At 38.9% G+C, this 17,312-nt stretch overlaps 1 protein-coding gene across 1 annotated transcript in view; it reads right to left on the reverse strand.

Annotated features, from left to right (window-relative positions):
- The window catches only part of ank2b (ankyrin 2b, neuronal), a 78,865-nt gene that overhangs the window by 34,659 nt on the left and 26,894 nt on the right, over positions 1–17,312 (reverse strand). Inside the window, exons 11-30 of the mRNA XM_076086871.1 lie at positions 17,118–17,216; positions 15,968–16,165; positions 15,724–15,822; positions 13,946–14,044; positions 13,709–13,807; positions 13,412–13,609; positions 11,568–11,666; positions 10,990–11,088; positions 9,635–9,832; positions 9,108–9,206; positions 8,867–8,965; positions 8,257–8,355; positions 8,029–8,127; positions 7,296–7,368; positions 6,419–6,472; positions 5,128–5,269; positions 3,815–3,826; positions 2,811–2,898; positions 2,024–2,127; positions 822–860 (exon numbers count right to left, since the gene is read on the reverse strand). Coding sequence (XP_075942986.1) covers positions 822–860; positions 2,024–2,127; positions 2,811–2,898; positions 3,815–3,826; positions 5,128–5,269; positions 6,419–6,472; positions 7,296–7,368; positions 8,029–8,127; positions 8,257–8,355; positions 8,867–8,965; positions 9,108–9,206; positions 9,635–9,832; positions 10,990–11,088; positions 11,568–11,666; positions 13,412–13,609; positions 13,709–13,807; positions 13,946–14,044; positions 15,724–15,822; positions 15,968–16,165; positions 17,118–17,216 — 2,096 coding nt within the window. The remainder of the gene's footprint in view (positions 1–821; positions 861–2,023; positions 2,128–2,810; positions 2,899–3,814; positions 3,827–5,127; positions 5,270–6,418; positions 6,473–7,295; positions 7,369–8,028; positions 8,128–8,256; positions 8,356–8,866; positions 8,966–9,107; positions 9,207–9,634; positions 9,833–10,989; positions 11,089–11,567; positions 11,667–13,411; positions 13,610–13,708; positions 13,808–13,945; positions 14,045–15,723; positions 15,823–15,967; positions 16,166–17,117; positions 17,217–17,312) is intronic.

A 17,312-nucleotide genomic window follows, 5' to 3' on the forward strand; every position in this document is an offset into this window, starting at 1 on the left:
CACCACGATCAACAGCTCCATCTCTGGGAATCTGGTCAAGTTGCATCAAACGATAGCTTCAATAGCTTGAGACTCTTTGACCTCGCTCCTCATGCAAAGTGGAAAATACCGAATGCACATGGATCACACATCGCAATGAGCGGGAGTATGGGCATGATGAAGTGACATTACAATTTGATCATCACCAGGTCATTACCCAAACAGACAACATTAACAAGCACACAGAGACATAAACACATATATTATTGAATTCACGACTGTTAGAAGACGAAGATTTATTTCCTTCACTGCTGAAAAGTACTTTGATGGTTTAATTCAATATGGTCAGAAAATAAAGCTTTTCTGTTTGACGGACACTAAATCAATCAGAGTATTTTTCTGCTTCAATCGATCCAAGCCCATTTTCCTGTATAAAGTACACAATAATACTTATCTTATCCAGTAAGACTAAATCTGTGGTTGGTGGGTATGTTAGTGGAAATGCACAATAAACAAGACATTGTATGAAATCCACAAACATGTCCTCAACTTTCACCGCCTCTTTTTGCCCAGATATCCACAATTAAAGATTTGTTTTCCTGAACTTTCTGAATCAGATGATATGTCCATGTGGGGACATCAACTCTGGGACTCAGAGTGTGGACATTTAAGTCAGATTAAAAGGATTTGACACATTGTAAACCCACAACCAAGTCTATAAGGCAATGTCTGTTGAGGACAGTGACACATACACCTCTCCACCAGGAGAGCACACTGTGAGGGGAGGAAGAGCATGATGATGATGAGGAGGACAATGATTTATCCAAGGTGCAGAAGGTCACCTGCTGTGGTCTCCATGATCGTGGCACGGAGAGGAATGGCTAAAAACAACAACCACATCAGACAAAAAGGAATCAAAAGTCAAGCAGAAACAAGAGCGGACAAGAGACAGTCAGAATAAGGAAAAAGAGACACGGAGTAGTTACATAGATCTTGTAAAACACATTCATCAAGGGCTGACATGATCACTTACTGCCCATGTACTGTAGGAGAGTAGTGACGATTCAAATCAGTATTTACAGAACTTTCACCAAATATGTTTAGCAAGAATCACGAAAACATAATTGCAAAAAGTGTCATTGATGTTACTAATGTCAATTTTGTAAACATGGACAATATTCTATGCATCCCTTTGTTGCATAAATAAATAGTTTAACACTTAAATCTCATGTCTGTGTGTTAAGTACAAAGCTGCATCAAGGAAATCGCTAATCTAGCTTAGCATAAAGACTGGAAGCAGGGGGAAGCAGCTAGCTTAAAGTTGAAAAATAAACGGTCTAACACCTCTAAAGCTCTTACCATGTCATATGTCGTTTATTTAATCTCTTTTCAAACAGAAATGTAAAAATGTAACTTTTGTGGAATTAAGGGGAGTTACATGCTGGAACTATTTCATGACAGTGTAATCATCCGCTAAACAGAGCCTGGCTAGCTGTTTACCCCTGTCTTTATGCTAAGCTAAAATAATTTCATCCTGACTTCTGCTTCCTAATAAGTGTATTTCCCAAAATATTGAACTGTCTTTAACTATTTAGTTTGGATTTTTTTTCACTCCGGATATCAAGAATATATATTTGTATTGAGGACCAGACTGATGCTCAAAGATTGAGAGAGGCCACATTTCACAACAGGAATCCCACTTCGCCAAGCAGCCTGTGGTCTGGGATGAACTTCTCAATTGTTAATAAAACATTAGTTACTAAATGTATTCCTTTTTATAAAATGGAAATCATTGGGAAAGAAGAACAAAGCATGTATGCATTTATATATTTTACAAGCCATTAAACTTTCAGAAAAAACAATATTTGTGTAATTTTGAGCACCCAGAAATCAGTTCTTTTTTTTTGAGGTGTGATTGGTATTATTTCAATTGTATTTTCCAAAAAATTATTCATCAACATTTTACCACATTTGTGTTCAATATGAGTGTAAAATGAGCAATGTTTATGATACAATGATTTGCTCCAGATCTGACAGTACCTACCCAGAGTGAATGGGGCTGGAGGATAAAGCCACATTATCCAGGTTCTCGGTGCCCCAACTCAGACGATACGAATCCCTCTCACACTCCCTGGCAAGTGACGAGACCTGGAGTCAAACAAAGAACCTCTTATCAGACATATAACAGAAGTTATTGTATGTAGCATTATGAACTAAAGATAATACGTATATTATTATACTTTACTTGCCATTCATGGAAGTTGAAAACTAAATCACCACTGTTCCCCTTAAACTATAATCATGAGATCGGTTGCGTGTGAGTGAGTGAATGAGTGAGTGAGTCAAGTTGCAGTTACACCTACTCCAATACTCCATTACCAGAAAGAAAATAGTTAAAGTATTGCACTATTTGCAACAAATATACTAAAATGTTCAAACTTAAAGTGCCTATTATGTAGTATGGCCCCTATCAGTGTTATTAGATCATATTTGGATATTATTAGATCATTATTATTGATGCACTAACATGTAGTAGAACTTGAATGTTGCAGCTAAATTCAATGGCTTCATATACTGTTTCGTAGTTTGATCTAAAATAGTTTATTTTATTTTTTGTTTTTAATGTAACATTTTCATCTTCAGATTAACTGGTAACTATTAAGTCTAGTTTATTTATATTACAAGTCTATATTTCAGTCTGAACTGTGGTGGAGCAGAAGTATATTGTAGTGCTTAAGTATAGTACTTGTACAAAATATTAGATATTACAAAATAGAAAAAACTCTGTTTCACCTGCAATGGCTGTGACTATAATTAACCATGTACTTTACCTGGTGACCGGTGAGCATCTCATCTATGATGCCTTCATGTTTAGGGGAGTAGTAGCTGTGGTGGGTGGGTGTGAAGGACCTGTCTGAACTATAGCAGAGAAGAAAAAAAGCATAGAAGCCAGTGAAGCTCGTTGGTCAAGACAATAGAAGAGATCACAGCGGGTGCAAAATGAATGACAACTACAAGGAAAAGTACACTTTCATTCAATCCCACAAACAGGGTTACATGTTCATATGAAAAACTGTCAGAATCAGTTGATGTGGACAATAGTTAGGTCATTTCATACCCTAGAGCTCATGACTTGTATGAATGTAATTTAAGGAATGGACAGTTAAGTTTAAATGTTGATGGTGAAACAACAACTAGGTTTCGCATTAGTGTTTTCTTAAAGGTTTCGCATTAGTGTTTTCTTAACAAGAACAAGAACAAAATAAGAATATTAACTGCATCTAGGCTAGCATTGTCTCACACACGTTTTACATTTTACTAGCTTAACAGCGCTAACCTAGAAAGACTAAGAGTCTAAAGTCACACTAGCAGGTGAGTACTACTGTAAGGTTGTACAGTAATACTTCAAACAAAACTGAATACAAACATGCTAACATGCTCACACTGGCTATGCTAACAGCTGATTTTAAGCAGCTATAATGTTTACCATTTTGCAAATTATCAGTTAACTTAAACTATAGTTGAAGCTGATGGGAATGCTATTAAGTATTTGGTTATAAACCAAAGTCAATAAGTTTCGACCTGATGATGGAGCAGATAAAAAACAAACACGGAGATTACCAAAATCGATTATTATCAAATTATCAATTAGTACTCATCCTCTGGGGACCATGAATGGATGGGCCAAAGTGGTGAACAGAATACCAACCAACACTTACGAAACACAAAGATGTGATTTAAATAACTATCTAATTTCATTCACTCCTAAAATAAGTGCAATATCCAGCTAAAGGGAGACAGACTGATGAAGATGAAGGCCAGCGTCAACACATACCTTTGCATTTGACTATGAAGGCATGACAAGGAAGACCAATGATGAAGTATGAGCATCAGAGGTTGCAAAACACATAAATACACATACACACACACACACATACAAATACAGGCAGTTTGTGAGTTTTTGTCCTCAAGAGGAATGGTGATGATAAAGTTAGATCAACCATATACAGCAAATATCAATAATTGCATTAGAACATGGTCAAAAGTGGATTTTACATATCACAAAGAGGAACCTCTTACCACTTCTGTAAAATGTGCCTAAAACGCCTATCCAAGGCGTACCCAAAGTAAACTGACAGCTCTTATTGAACCATTGGGAGTACATGTGTTTTAGTCTCTATTGAACGGTAACACTCTGAAGTTTCTTCACAATCAGTCAGAATCACTGTAAGTGCTACTGGCATTGAGCTATGGAGTTTACAACAGACTGAAAAAGAAGGTTTTTATTTCCGCCTGGATTTGTTTTGGTCAACAGATGGCAGCAGTTATCTATGGCTGGGAAATACACTGGTACGGTAGCATGGGGTCATAGTACCTGCTAGAAGTTAGAATTTGATAACAATACGTCAAAAAATTAATATTTTACACGTGGTTTACTAAGAGTGCTCTGTTGACATGAAAAGTGAAATTATGACCGAATTATGATCGCGAGTTATCATATCTGCTGGCTAATTTGAAATGATGCAACAGCCCCCCGTGGGTCTTTATGGACGTACTAATGTGTTTTGGACTAAATCTTTTACTGGATTGGATCGTCTGGAGCCTTAGCCACCTAGCAAGACCGTTTTTGATGGACTAGCATGCACGAGGGAGACGTTATAAATCATAATCGGTGAGTCACGGCGATATTTTATCGGCTATTTTTGGAGTGCTTGTTTGACAGAGACCTTAACTGTACCTGCTGTTGTTATTGTATCTTAAAATGGTTTGCATAAATCGAATTACAAGAACCGTAGCTTTCTAATGAGATATCAGATTAATACTCATGTTACAGAGCAGTTGTGTACATGACACAAATCTACACTTAACAGGTTTTAAAATGAGAACAACAGCTTAATTTACTGCATTTAAACAGTGTTTGGAACACAAGGAACACTTGTTTGCTCCATGGAGCAGATGAGCATTTGTTAGTGCATGAAGCAGACGAGCGTAAACATTTGCTGGGTCAGATGCAACCTATGTAAGAATAAGTTCCTCACTTCCAGGCATAGTTTTAGTCAGTTGGTTCACCAAAGCGACTCTGAGCCCCAGTCAAATTGTTTGAGCTGCTTATTGGTAAAGTTAAACATGTGACAGAGTTTGATGTACCTGTCAGTGCGCCCCCCCTCCAGGCTGAAGCGGAGGTAGTTCATTCCGTCCAGATACTGTCCTGGAAGGGAGTCATCTCCTAGCTCCCTGAGGTCCTCGGCCCTCAGATACTCCCCTCCGTCACCGGTCATCGTGTCATCACCTTGGGAGAGAAAAGGGAAGGGTGGAGGTGAATGAAAACAAAACAAACAGATGAAAGCAACACTCCAGGTTTTTGGATGAGTGTTATCATTGAGTGACATGAACATAGACATTAAATTGCGGCCTGGGGCTCACAGTATTTCGTCATTATTATTCTTTATTATAGTCATTATTATATTGGATAAATTCAGCCTTGTCAGGCTTTAAAAATGAAAAACATCATACTGTGAGTTATCATGTTCATGTTTAGTTGAAGGCATTTCGGGCATTGAGTGAGTTTCACTACTACTCTTTAATATTCTTCTTAATGTGGGTCACTGTTGTATTTGAAATGATAAAAAAAACATACAACCCACTAATTATTCCTATACTCACTCTGATTCCAAAGCTGCCCTGAATCTACACCAATAAAAAAACATCTTTGGGCAATTACATCAAATGAATAGTAATACTAATGCTAACACCCACTTGAGATGCAAAAGGTGTGTTGAGGTGGGAATTGTTTTAGCAGCATTCCAGGGAGTCAGAATATTATAATGTTTCATTGTGGTGTTGGGTATAAGCTTTGAAGTGACAAGAAGTATTTTCAATCTGTTTGCTCTGAACTTCTCTGGAGAACAAACATTTTCGGAAAAAACATGCAGTTCAATTCTGAATATTTTGAAATAAAGTTGATTTGCTTTCATCCAGAAAGGGAGACAAAAAAAATAGATACCACTTTCATATTTGTACATTATGTATGGCGCTGTAGTTGGCAGGCAATAAGTCTAGCTTAGCATTAAGACCGGAGGATACAGAAAGCCTGGCTCTCTTCATGTACTGTAACTCCCCTTTAAACCACACATTGTTGTGTTTTTACATTTCTATTTTAAATACGGGCAGCACGGTGGTGCAGTGGTTAGCCCTGTCTCCCTGTGTTGGTTGTGTTTTCATGTGTATTGACGCTATGAGACTTCTAATAAGAGGATCCTCACAAGAGAAATCTTTGTGGCTCAGGTCAACTTCAAGCACGTTCTCTCTGTGTCACTAGTCTCCACATACCACACTACAGTTAGTATTGCAGCATTTAACCAAACAGCAGGTGGTACAGGCTCCTTCACCATGCATTACACACTCCCCTACTCCTCACACAAAGCACCGTGCTGAGTACCTTCCTCGTCCATGGGGTCGTCTGACATAACATCATCATCAATGGTTTTCAATGCTGCGGGCTGACAGCATAGTCACTCACTACTTCCTTAAATCTGCTAATGGCAGAAAAGATCTCTGAACTGAAACACAATTTGGGCTTGAAATAGAATTGGGCTAATTTAGGTTATTAAACTCTGTTATTGATGTCAATAGCAGCTATTCCGTATTGACAATTCCTGCAAAATTTGACATGAAATTAAAGGTTTAAAGATGGAAATGAATGTAGACCAGTTAAATGTCTTGTTGCGCAGTCTGTGTTATGAGCTAATCAAAGTTACAGTACTAGTTTGGTTAGCAATCTCCTTAAATCTGCATTAATCAATTCATCTTTGTTGCCCACTTGGGGGCAGCAGAACAGGCTGTGAACACAATATGTGACACATTAACACTGTAATTGCTAACATTAACATTGCATTAGCAACAACTAACCTATTAATGCATCTATCAGACATGGAGTTACACTAGAATATATTTGGAGTTGTTCTAATGGCCACCTGACAAATCCAATGTTCAGACTGGGAAATTTGACCAATAAACCAATGAAAAGAGAACATTGGTCATTTTACAGATGTATAAAGTTCCCTACTTACAGTAATGGAAACCCTAACATTTACTTACTAGCAGGGACACCAAGTAACCAGTAAGCTCATTTGGTTTCAACCACAAAGTCAAGAACACAAACAGATCTTTGCTGTGGGACAAACAGTAGATGTAGTTCAGTGACTCATCACAGCATTGTTGGACACTTGGTCAGAATACCACTGACGGATCTCTTTCCTTTAGGGGACTCCACTGTGGGTTGATGTTGACAGGCTCCAATGTACAACATGACTCACCCTCTTCATCCGAGACATCCAGCACTTCAGTCATGGTCTCTGGCACGTTCAGCTTGTGTTTTTCCGTCACGGTCTGGCAGCATGGGAGGAAAGGGATCCCATTAACTCTATTTCACACCTGGTAGTAAACCTAGCTGAAACCTAGCTGTAGTGTAACACAATAGATCTGCAATAAATCCTCAATTTCTTGAAGGTGTTCAGTGTTCGTTGAAACTGTTTCAGAGACGTGTTGATTCAACTGATTTGTCATTATGGATATTATACTGCATTATACTGAGAAGAGGTACTTACCCTCATTGATATAGACCGGGTGGACAACGTACTAGAGACAGCTAATCGTAATAAGGGAAGCGATTTCAAGCTTAAGCTCTTTAAGGTTTTGTATAGCAACCACGTATGTATTAAGTCAGGGTGTGTTTTATTGCTTATGAATGATACCTTTAATTTGTAAGTGGAAAAATGTATTCTTCTTCTTCTTTCAAAGCATATAGTTGCTCTAAAATAGAATGACATGTGTTTTATGCTGCAACAGTGATCACTGGGCTCTAAACGCATTACGCTGTATGTGTGCAATAATAATCATTTGATGGTTCATTATATTAAAAATCTAATTAAAAATACTAATTTAGGGTTTCCACCAATACAAATGTCCAATCCAGCACAGATTCCTGCCGTCTATAACACAACCTAGAACTTTAGATTATAATGTTATAATGTTTATAATGTGGCGTACCGTTGTGGTGGTAATGATCTCCTCAGTGACGACTCTCAGCGTATCCACCACAGATATGTAGCCCAGCCTCCGAGCGATACCCAGGGCAGTGTTACCATTCTGGACGAGGAAGCACAGTGGATGAGTTGTGTGTCTTTGTACTGTAAAGTATGTGTGTGTGTGTGTGTGTGTGTGTGTGTGTGTGTGTGTGTGTGTGTGTGTGTGTGTGTTCTGTGGCTGTTCACATACCACAGTGACAGCGTTGGGCTTGGCACCGTTTTGCAGTAGTACGTTAATGATGTGTGTGTTTCCTTGCTGGGCTGCCTGGTGAAGGGGAGTGTATCCATTCTGGAAAGGAAAGAAAATCGTTAAATAAATAGATTATTCAAAGTTTGCTTTCATTCAAAAAGGTCTTTAACATTCAGGCAGCTAATGAGAAATGGTTTGTGGGTGAAATAAAATGAACCTCACAAAATGTGTGTCTCTGATATAAATAAGTTACCGACTTCTAACTAGAAGAGAATATAAAGTTTTAACGAGAAAAGTTGGAATGAAGTTAAAGTAGAAGTTTCACATTTTCACAAGCTGCATATGTGTTGTGTAATAACTAGACAATTTTCTTTAAATAAAATGATGTTTTGTTTATCAAAAAAAATATTTTGTGAGTAGATTTAAATAACATGAAAATATATTGTTATAATGTTTAAAATATTTTGGTCTAATGAGAAAATGTTCTCATTGACTTAAAAAAAAGCATGATGAAAATGATAATAGTAGTGATGATTATATAATAAAAGCATGAATATTAAATAATGAATGTTAAAAATGGTATCTGAGAGCTTTACTTTAGTTTCAGTACCTTGGTTTTGGCATTGACATTTGCTCCATTCTGAAGCAGGAAGTTGACCATCTTGGCGTTACCATAGTGACATGCTACAATTAGCGGGGTGTATCCCAACTGCAAAACAACAGGAAACATTGTGAGAATACTGTTATTGAGGACGGAGATTTCAGCTGAACGGGAGACTGAATGATATCATCCTATAACCAGACAGGAGGTGTGAGGATAAACACAGAAAATGGAAAAAGTATGTTCATACTTTGGTCTGCTGGTCGAGGTTGGCTCCGTGTTTGGATAGGATCTCGCCAACAGCCACTTTATCCTCCTGGGCCGCCAGATGGAGGGCAGTCAGGCCGCTCTGCATGAGGAACACACACAGAACACTTACAGTGTTACAACAGACACATTCAGACCACATTCTGTCCAGTCAAATGAGCTAATGTGGCTACGTTGACACTGTGAAGAAGATAGACTTTGTCTTCACATTATTTCATCATTGACAGGGTGATTAAAGACAAACCTAGATGGCAGTATGTAAATGTTCTGTCATTTACTCAGACTTTCTGATTTCCCAAGAGATTTAATAGTGTAACTGTAACTGTAACAAGGCACAACAGCATAAGTGAAATGATTTATAGCCTCTCACACAATATGATACTAGAGGTATAATTAATGGGTTGTTCCTCAAATTAAGAAATACTTAACCAAAAAGACTGTTTATGGTAATTCTACTTGTGATGTTGTTGTCTTGCGTTGAGGATTTATTGCTGTATTACTCCACAGTACCTTAGTTTGGACGTTGACCTGAGCTTCCTTGCTCATGAGCAGGGTAGCCATGTCAGCGTGGCCCTCCTGGGAGGCCAGATGGAGCGGAGTGACACCCTGCTTGGTCAGGTTGTTGGTCTCGGCTCCGTACTGCAGCAGCACCGTGGCGATCTCCATCTGGTTCTTCTTTGCGGCGATGTGGAGCGGAGTGTAGCCATTCTGGTTCATGAGAGAAACTGGTGTCACTGCGGAGCGATAACTGAGACTGCTGACTCGTCGGCTGAAAGCCTCACATAGCAACACGCTTTTTAGGAACTAACCTTGACAGCCTTGGTGTCACTTCAGGTTATCCTCTAATGTTGTAAAATAATCTCAAATGTTTTATGCCAAATATAATGAATATGTTTTCAGAATGGTAGTAGCACACTACTAACATACACATCTTACCAGGTGATTTGACGAGTATTAGAGGACAAGGCTGGCTATATATTCACTGTCAACAAATCTCATGTGTACAGGCAAACCACCAAGCATTGTGTGTATCAAAGCCTGATATCACTTCTTCCTGTGTGCCGTAGAGCTCCATTGTTATTAAAACAAACCAGTGAGCCACACTGTTGGACTGGGTGACATGTTGCATCATCATCATGAACACACACGCTGTAGTTTATTTGGACTCAATCCCACAAACACCCACCTGCTGCTCCAAAATACTCACTACAGCACCAAATGTGTGTTAATCCTCAGCTCAAAATAGTCCCCAACAAATACACCATTTTCTCCTGGTTGAGTAACGTTTGTTAAAGACTACAGTGAGCTGTTTCAGGAAATAAGCCTTATCAAAAATGAAACTACGGTATATTTGTAAAGCAAAAAAATTAAAATAAACATAATAATGACTTCGAAACAGTCAATTTCACTGGGAGCTAAAAGAAGATAACAGTCAAGAATTCCATGTTGCCTCATTTACCATTGGTTTGAGGTGTCTTAATTAAAAACAAAAGAGACAATTGTTGACTCAAAACATAAAATGGCTGTTTTGCATTCATTTTAAGTTCGGCTTGACATCGTCCTGTCTACTATTTTCAACACCAAGCTTCAATATCAGGAGATAAAACATCAGTCAAGCTTTTGTTTTCAGCAGTGGCCTAAAGGTTAGAGACCTTTTCCTAGTGGATTCCATCTGTTCGACTGCTACCGCTGGAAAGATTTCTACTGGTTCCAACAGTATGTTTATGATGTTTATGATGGCACGTTACGCATGGTCCGATTGGACCATCCCATTTGTACCTTCATGCTAAACTGTCCACTGCTTCACACATCTTACACTTGACAATTATTTGTATCAGAGTCAGCTCTTTACTGTGGACTCTCACCTTGGCCATGGTGTGGGGGGACGCTCCTTTGTCCAAAAGCAGGAGCGCCACCTTCTGGTTATCGTAATGTGCTGCGACATGAAGCGGGGTGAGGCCGTTCTATGAGGGATGGATGGTGAGCGCACAAGGTTTAGACAGCAGTTAGTGCAGCACCAAGACATTAACACACACACACAGTTAAGAGGACTTGTTAAAGGGGGTTAGACTGCAGGTTGAGATGAATTAAAGATATATTGGACAGCAAAAGCTGAAAGGATCAAAGGGATTTTGAAGTAAACAGGCTTCTGTTATCTGTTGTATGTTTTCTGGAATTTAGCACAGTTAATCCAAATGAGGGAATGGCTTTATTGAAACTAGGCTTACCACTGCTCTTGTAGTCAACTTAACCTCAATACAGAAAAATTGCAAAACCCGTTTTAGATTAAAAAACATTTTAAATTGACAGGCACAAAATGGATTCACCAAAACATTTAGAGAGTGGGCATATTTTTAATTATATTTTACATCATAAGCAACATCTCATAGATTGTACTCCAAAAACTATAAAGATTAAGATGGTTTATATTTTGAATGCTTACTTTTCCAGCAAAATCAGGTGGAGCTTGACGCTGCAGCAGAAGTTTGGCTACATCTAGGCTTCCGTACTTGGAGGCCACATGCAGGGGAGTAAAACCTTTCTGTGGAGGGAAGAGCCAGAGAAAGGAGATCAAAGTTTAAAGACAGTAAATACAGGATATCATCTCAGGTCAGACATACATTTCTGTCATTAGTGTTATTATATGATCTCTCTCTACATAAATATTCATATTATTTCAATACCGTAAGACACAAGCAAATTATTTATTTATTTATTTCATTTGAATTTGTTATTATAATATAACTATGTCCCCTCCCTTTTATATTTTTTAGATTTACATCTACATATATCCATAAGTTGGACCATTGTATATGGCATGGCCCTACGTTGTTCAGCAACATGGGAAATAGTCCACTAGACTAGAATGTTTTACATATTGACAAAATATTTTCAGATACAAAATAAAAGTCAATTCTCATCAGATATGATTCCTTGAGGGACAATGGGTGTCTGTTTTGTTAGTGACATAAAACAATAGAAAGAACACCCAGCCGACTGACATGCTGATGCAACTCTCGGTAACCTTAACCAAAAATATGAAATATAATCCTTTCACAATGAATCCAGCAGAGGGGGCCCTTTAACTAAATAGTATGACTAGTCTGGAGCTGACAGAAACCACATGATCAGTGTTTTTATGACCAAGCCCTGCCCATGGATGCAACAATCCTTTGTTTGTCAAACCCCGGATTATATCTGATGTAATAGGTGATTGGACAAAACAACCCTATGCAAATCAAGGATAAGGACGATTATGAACATGCTTGGATGGATGGAGAGCGTTATCCTTGCATGAAAACAACTTTTCCTGATTTTGTTTCCGTAGCAACAGCCACACCCTTCTTCCCCAGAGGGAAACCAAGGAGAGAGACATCAAGGGTGGGAGAGAGGATAACCACTGAACCCTAACGAACACACTGCATCACAGAGAGCTTTGTCTCACCCTTCATGGCGTATGAATACATTAAAGGACTAATCTGTCTGGATGCAAAGTGCCTCAGCAGCTTCTTCTGGTGAACACCTCCACAGTGATGATGATACATCTGCGTTCAGGCTTCAGAGGAAAGATTCACAGCCTCGTCAATTATTCAAGTGGGTCAGACAGAGACCTGCACATACAGTAATACTGTACCTGCTTTACTATCTGAGCCAGGCTAACAGTGTCCTGACTACAGCTAGATTGATATTCATTTTCTCATCAAAAGTGTATTCCCCACATGGCTGGGAGGCATTTGGTCTTTGATGTCATTCCATGAAATAATGAAATCCTCAATCAGGGACAGACAGTAAGGGTTGCCAGGTTCCTATTGGCAACCATTTCAAAAATTGGCAACTAATCCTTGTCCTTTGGTTGCCGTCAGTGCAAACCACTTCTAACATGTGAAAATAGGAAAAGCAAAAAGCAAAACCTGCACCCCAAAATACATTCATATTTAATATTTGTTGTATCAGTGATTTAAACATTGCTGTTACAGTCAGAAACAGAACCAGACATTGATACACGTGAGCTGATTTGTTTACTCACGTGCACAAAGGCATCTGTTTTAAAGACAATGGCAAAGCAAATTAAGTTGTTTGTAACTGTAGAGTATCTTAATTACTGAAAATATCAGGTAAAAAAAAATATGGCATCATATTTTTAGTTCCGGCAAACCAAAAGCTGATGTGTCAACCACTTTTAAAAGTCAGTATTGAGCCCTGCTGACTACTCTTGGAATGCTTCTAGGACTTAGCTGGAGGGAAAAGTAGCCAGATTTAAAGACAAATCATGTCTCCTCAACCCACCTTGGTGGCCAGTGAGTGTGAAGCTCCGGCCTCTAGCAGGACAGAGGCGGTCTCCACCTGGCCCTCCCTAGCAGAGATGTGGAGGGGGGTGTAGCCGTTGGTTGTGGCAGCGTCCGGATGGGCCATGTGTTGCAGCAACAGCTGCACAATCTCTGTTTTTCCCAGACGGGACGCAATGTGGAGGGGAGTCTGGTCCTCCTGAAGAAAAATGAACACTTGATTCTGATCCTGCATGGTGGCAAAACCCTAAAGTACACCTGTTCCCTGGTGTGCTGCTATAGATAACAGCAGTCTCACCCGTGCCCTGGCGTCCACCATTGCTCCGTTCCTCAGCAGACATCTGACCACCTCCACCTGACCTGCCCTGGCTGCCATGTGTAACGCTGTTTCCCCACGCTGTACACACAACATACAGGTCAGCAGGGTCAATTCACACATATTTAAACATAATAAAACCAGCTGACCGGTCACTGTATTGTTTCTAGTCACTATTCTCACTTAAAAATAACTAAATCACAAATGACTTTCACTCACAATATTGCTGACGTCGGGCGAGGCTCCATTCTGCAGCAGCAGCAGGACGATGTTCAGGTGACCCATGAAGGCTGCTACGTGGATGGGAGTCAAACCAGACTGGACACAGGAAGGGAAGCAAAAGAGGAACAATAGGACAAGTCAGTCATGTTGAACATACATCTGTTACTCAAGAAGAGCTCATCAAACTAAGTACATGATGTCATCATGATGTCATCTGGCAATTTTTGGTGATTTCTGACCAGCTACTTTCCCTAGAGCAGCATTGGCAACACTTAGTAGGAAACAGTGTTCCACTACTAACGTACAAAATAAAGGAACTGACTGACATTTGCAATTCTGTCTCCTACAAAATCCTGTTCCCGACAACTAAACTACTTTCTCAATAACATTCCGAGGGAAACGTATTTTCTCCCTGATTACAATCACCGTTTTAAACACGTGGTTAACGTAGTAAATTGAAATAAGGTAAAACAAAAACACAACAAAACTACCTGGTTAGATTTAGTAAAACATCATTGTTTGGATTAAAAAAAGGCTGTTTGTTTGTTTGGACACCAACAGAGGTCTCCTGGGTGAAAGTCCTGCTTTTGGTTGTACGTGGATGTCCGCAAACCATGATTACAAACATATTTGTGGTATGTCAAAAACAAAATCTGGGAGAAAATATGTTTCCCTCGAAACGTAATTGACATTACACTCTTGTTGTATGGGAACACAATTTTTAGGTGACCAGTCCGGATTTTTATTCAGGGGTGCACAAATGTTTTCCAATTGCTTAGACTGTACTTTTCTTTCATTTCTGCAATGTCACATTGCCATCCATACTGTACTATGCATATGTTTGCATCAAACAAAGAAGAACTTAAATAATACATACAAAAAGTTTTAAATTAAAGGTTCTGAGTATGCCTAAATATAACCAAAAAAAAGAAAGAAAACTGTTGAATATATGAACAGTTAAATTATTGAATCAAGATATCATAATATTATTAACTAAAAAACAATATGTATTTAGTAATATAGTCCATCAGTTAAACAGTCCAATACATAAAATACTATACTATAATTACATGATTTTATATCTGCTTTAATATGCCATCTCATTTGTATAGAAATAGAACAGAAGGAAATGCAGTTGTGGTAGTTGTGACTCATTTGAAAGAAGAAGTGACACATTTTCCCTCTTACAAGCTAAAAGTTGAACTCATTAGTGATAAAACTAACCTTTACTAAATTCAGTACGCTCAGTGGTTTTGCTGCCTCAGCCTTTTTTGGTCTGGTATGGCGGAAGCTTATGGTGGCTAATGTTAGCTAATGTTATATTGCTGTGTAAAGGACGGTACTGAGTCAACGTGATGATTATTTGTGCTACTCTTTGTTTAAGCAATTAACATTACCCCATAAATATATCTCACAGTGGCTGCTGTTCAGTGAAATGTACATAGTTTACTGAATAAGTTTGTCTTCTAATGTTAGCTGCAGGCAAGTTTAGCAGTACGACTTCAAAGCTTCTTGTCAAAAAGGTTGAAAAAGGTGTGAGTCCATATTATATATATATTAATATTTATTCTATGTTTAAGTTGATTCTTAATATCAAAATAAAAAGTTGGGAACTTCAGGATTAAACCCAAACTTTTGTTAACCTACTATCTAGAACTCCTCTTTGGTATGATGTGAGGTAAAGCCAGACGTATGACACCAAACAGACCCTGGCCCATCAGGTAGTACCAGTAGGTTCAGAGAAACATTCACTTTCACTCAGGTGAGTGACGTACCTCTGTAATGGCCTGGATAGAGGCTCCATATTTGACCAGCAGCTCCATCACTTTCACTCGGTTCTTCTTACAGGCTATGTGCAGCGGAGTGAAGCCGTTCTGTCACACACACACAAACACAGTAAAGGATGAACCCAGACAATATTCAACGGAGCTGAATGATAGTCACCAGAGCCTGTTCAGTCCTTAGCTTGATCTTTCCATAGGAGGATTGTTACAGTTCCATAATATCTTTGTTTCATACCAGAGCCCTTGCGTTGGGGTTGGCCCTCTTGTCCAGCAGCAGTTTGGTGACTCTGTAGTGACCGCAGTGAGCTGCCACATGTAACGCTGTCAGGTAGTCCAGCGTGACATCGTCAACGGGAGCCTTGTGCTGCAGAAGGTGTTTGACGCATTCAACATGGTCGCCTTGTGCCGCCATGTGAAGAGGAGACAGCCCGTTCTAAAATGTGAAAGAGGGCTCATTTACTTTGAAGGAGACGGATAGAAATTAAAACAGAGCAGATAGAAAAGTCAATATTAGACACAAGCACAACTTCAAATGAAAGTCAATGTTGCTCTGTGTCTGCTGGCTGTGTAAATAAGCAAATGTTAGCGATTAATCTATATAAGGCCATAATATGTCAAATGTGTCTGGGATGTTTACATTGAAATAATTCATATTTGAGATGTTTTGTTTTTATTCTAATACTGCTGAAATTAAGCATTACACACTTAAAATGCAGTCGTACCCAGAATCAGAACATTGATAAAAACACAGCTACTATGGGTATTGGGTATTTTTAGCCTAAATCAATAGACTGATAGCAGGGAAACAAAAAGGAACTGAGCTGTTAGCTATGTCAAAGGTGCAAAAATATACCTGTCAAAAACTCAAAAGTTATCCTATTTATATGTGGTATCCTGCTAGCGAGCACAATGCTAACAATAATCAATACATGCAGGAGTTCACAGTGGAGTTCCAACAGTAACCTTACTTCTGTATATGAACAGGATGCTGTTGTGGGTCCAAAGACTACTTTCAAAGCACAGTGTCTTATAGTTACACCTCTTTTTCTGTTTAATAAATAAGAATCCTTTAAAAGATGAAATTGCTATCAATCTTCTCATCTGACAAGGGTAAATTACATCTCCCAAAATGTCAAACTGTTCCTTAAAACAGTTCTTGACCGCACCATGAAGAGGTTTAAAGCCTAAAGAACCACATTCTGACAATGTGTACTGGACGATTTGGTGTAGAGAACCTCATGTTAGGAAATGTAACTTTGAGGAAGCTGATGACTGTATACACTCACTACTTAGTGATCTGTTAACCAACAAATATGACACAGTTTGAAAAGGCAAGTGAGAAACATGCTTGAAGTGTATAAAAGGTGAATACACAGGTGACACACCTTGGTCCTGGCCAGCAAGGGTGCTCCTCTTTCCAGCAGCAGCTCCACAGCTGTATCATGTCCACTCCGGGCTGCACAGTGTAGGGGAGTCAATCCATCCTACAGGGCACACAGGCACACAAACGTATCAATAGTCATTCAATACATACTGACATTGACTTGGCTAGAGGCTAAACAACAACCGTAATTTAACTT

This window comes from Anarhichas minor, unplaced genomic scaffold (assembly GCF_050575085.1).
Source record: "Anarhichas minor isolate MPS153535 unplaced genomic scaffold, ASM5057508v1 ptg000009l, whole genome shotgun sequence".
In the NCBI taxonomy this organism is placed as follows: domain Eukaryota; kingdom Metazoa; phylum Chordata; class Actinopteri; order Perciformes; family Anarhichadidae; genus Anarhichas; species Anarhichas minor.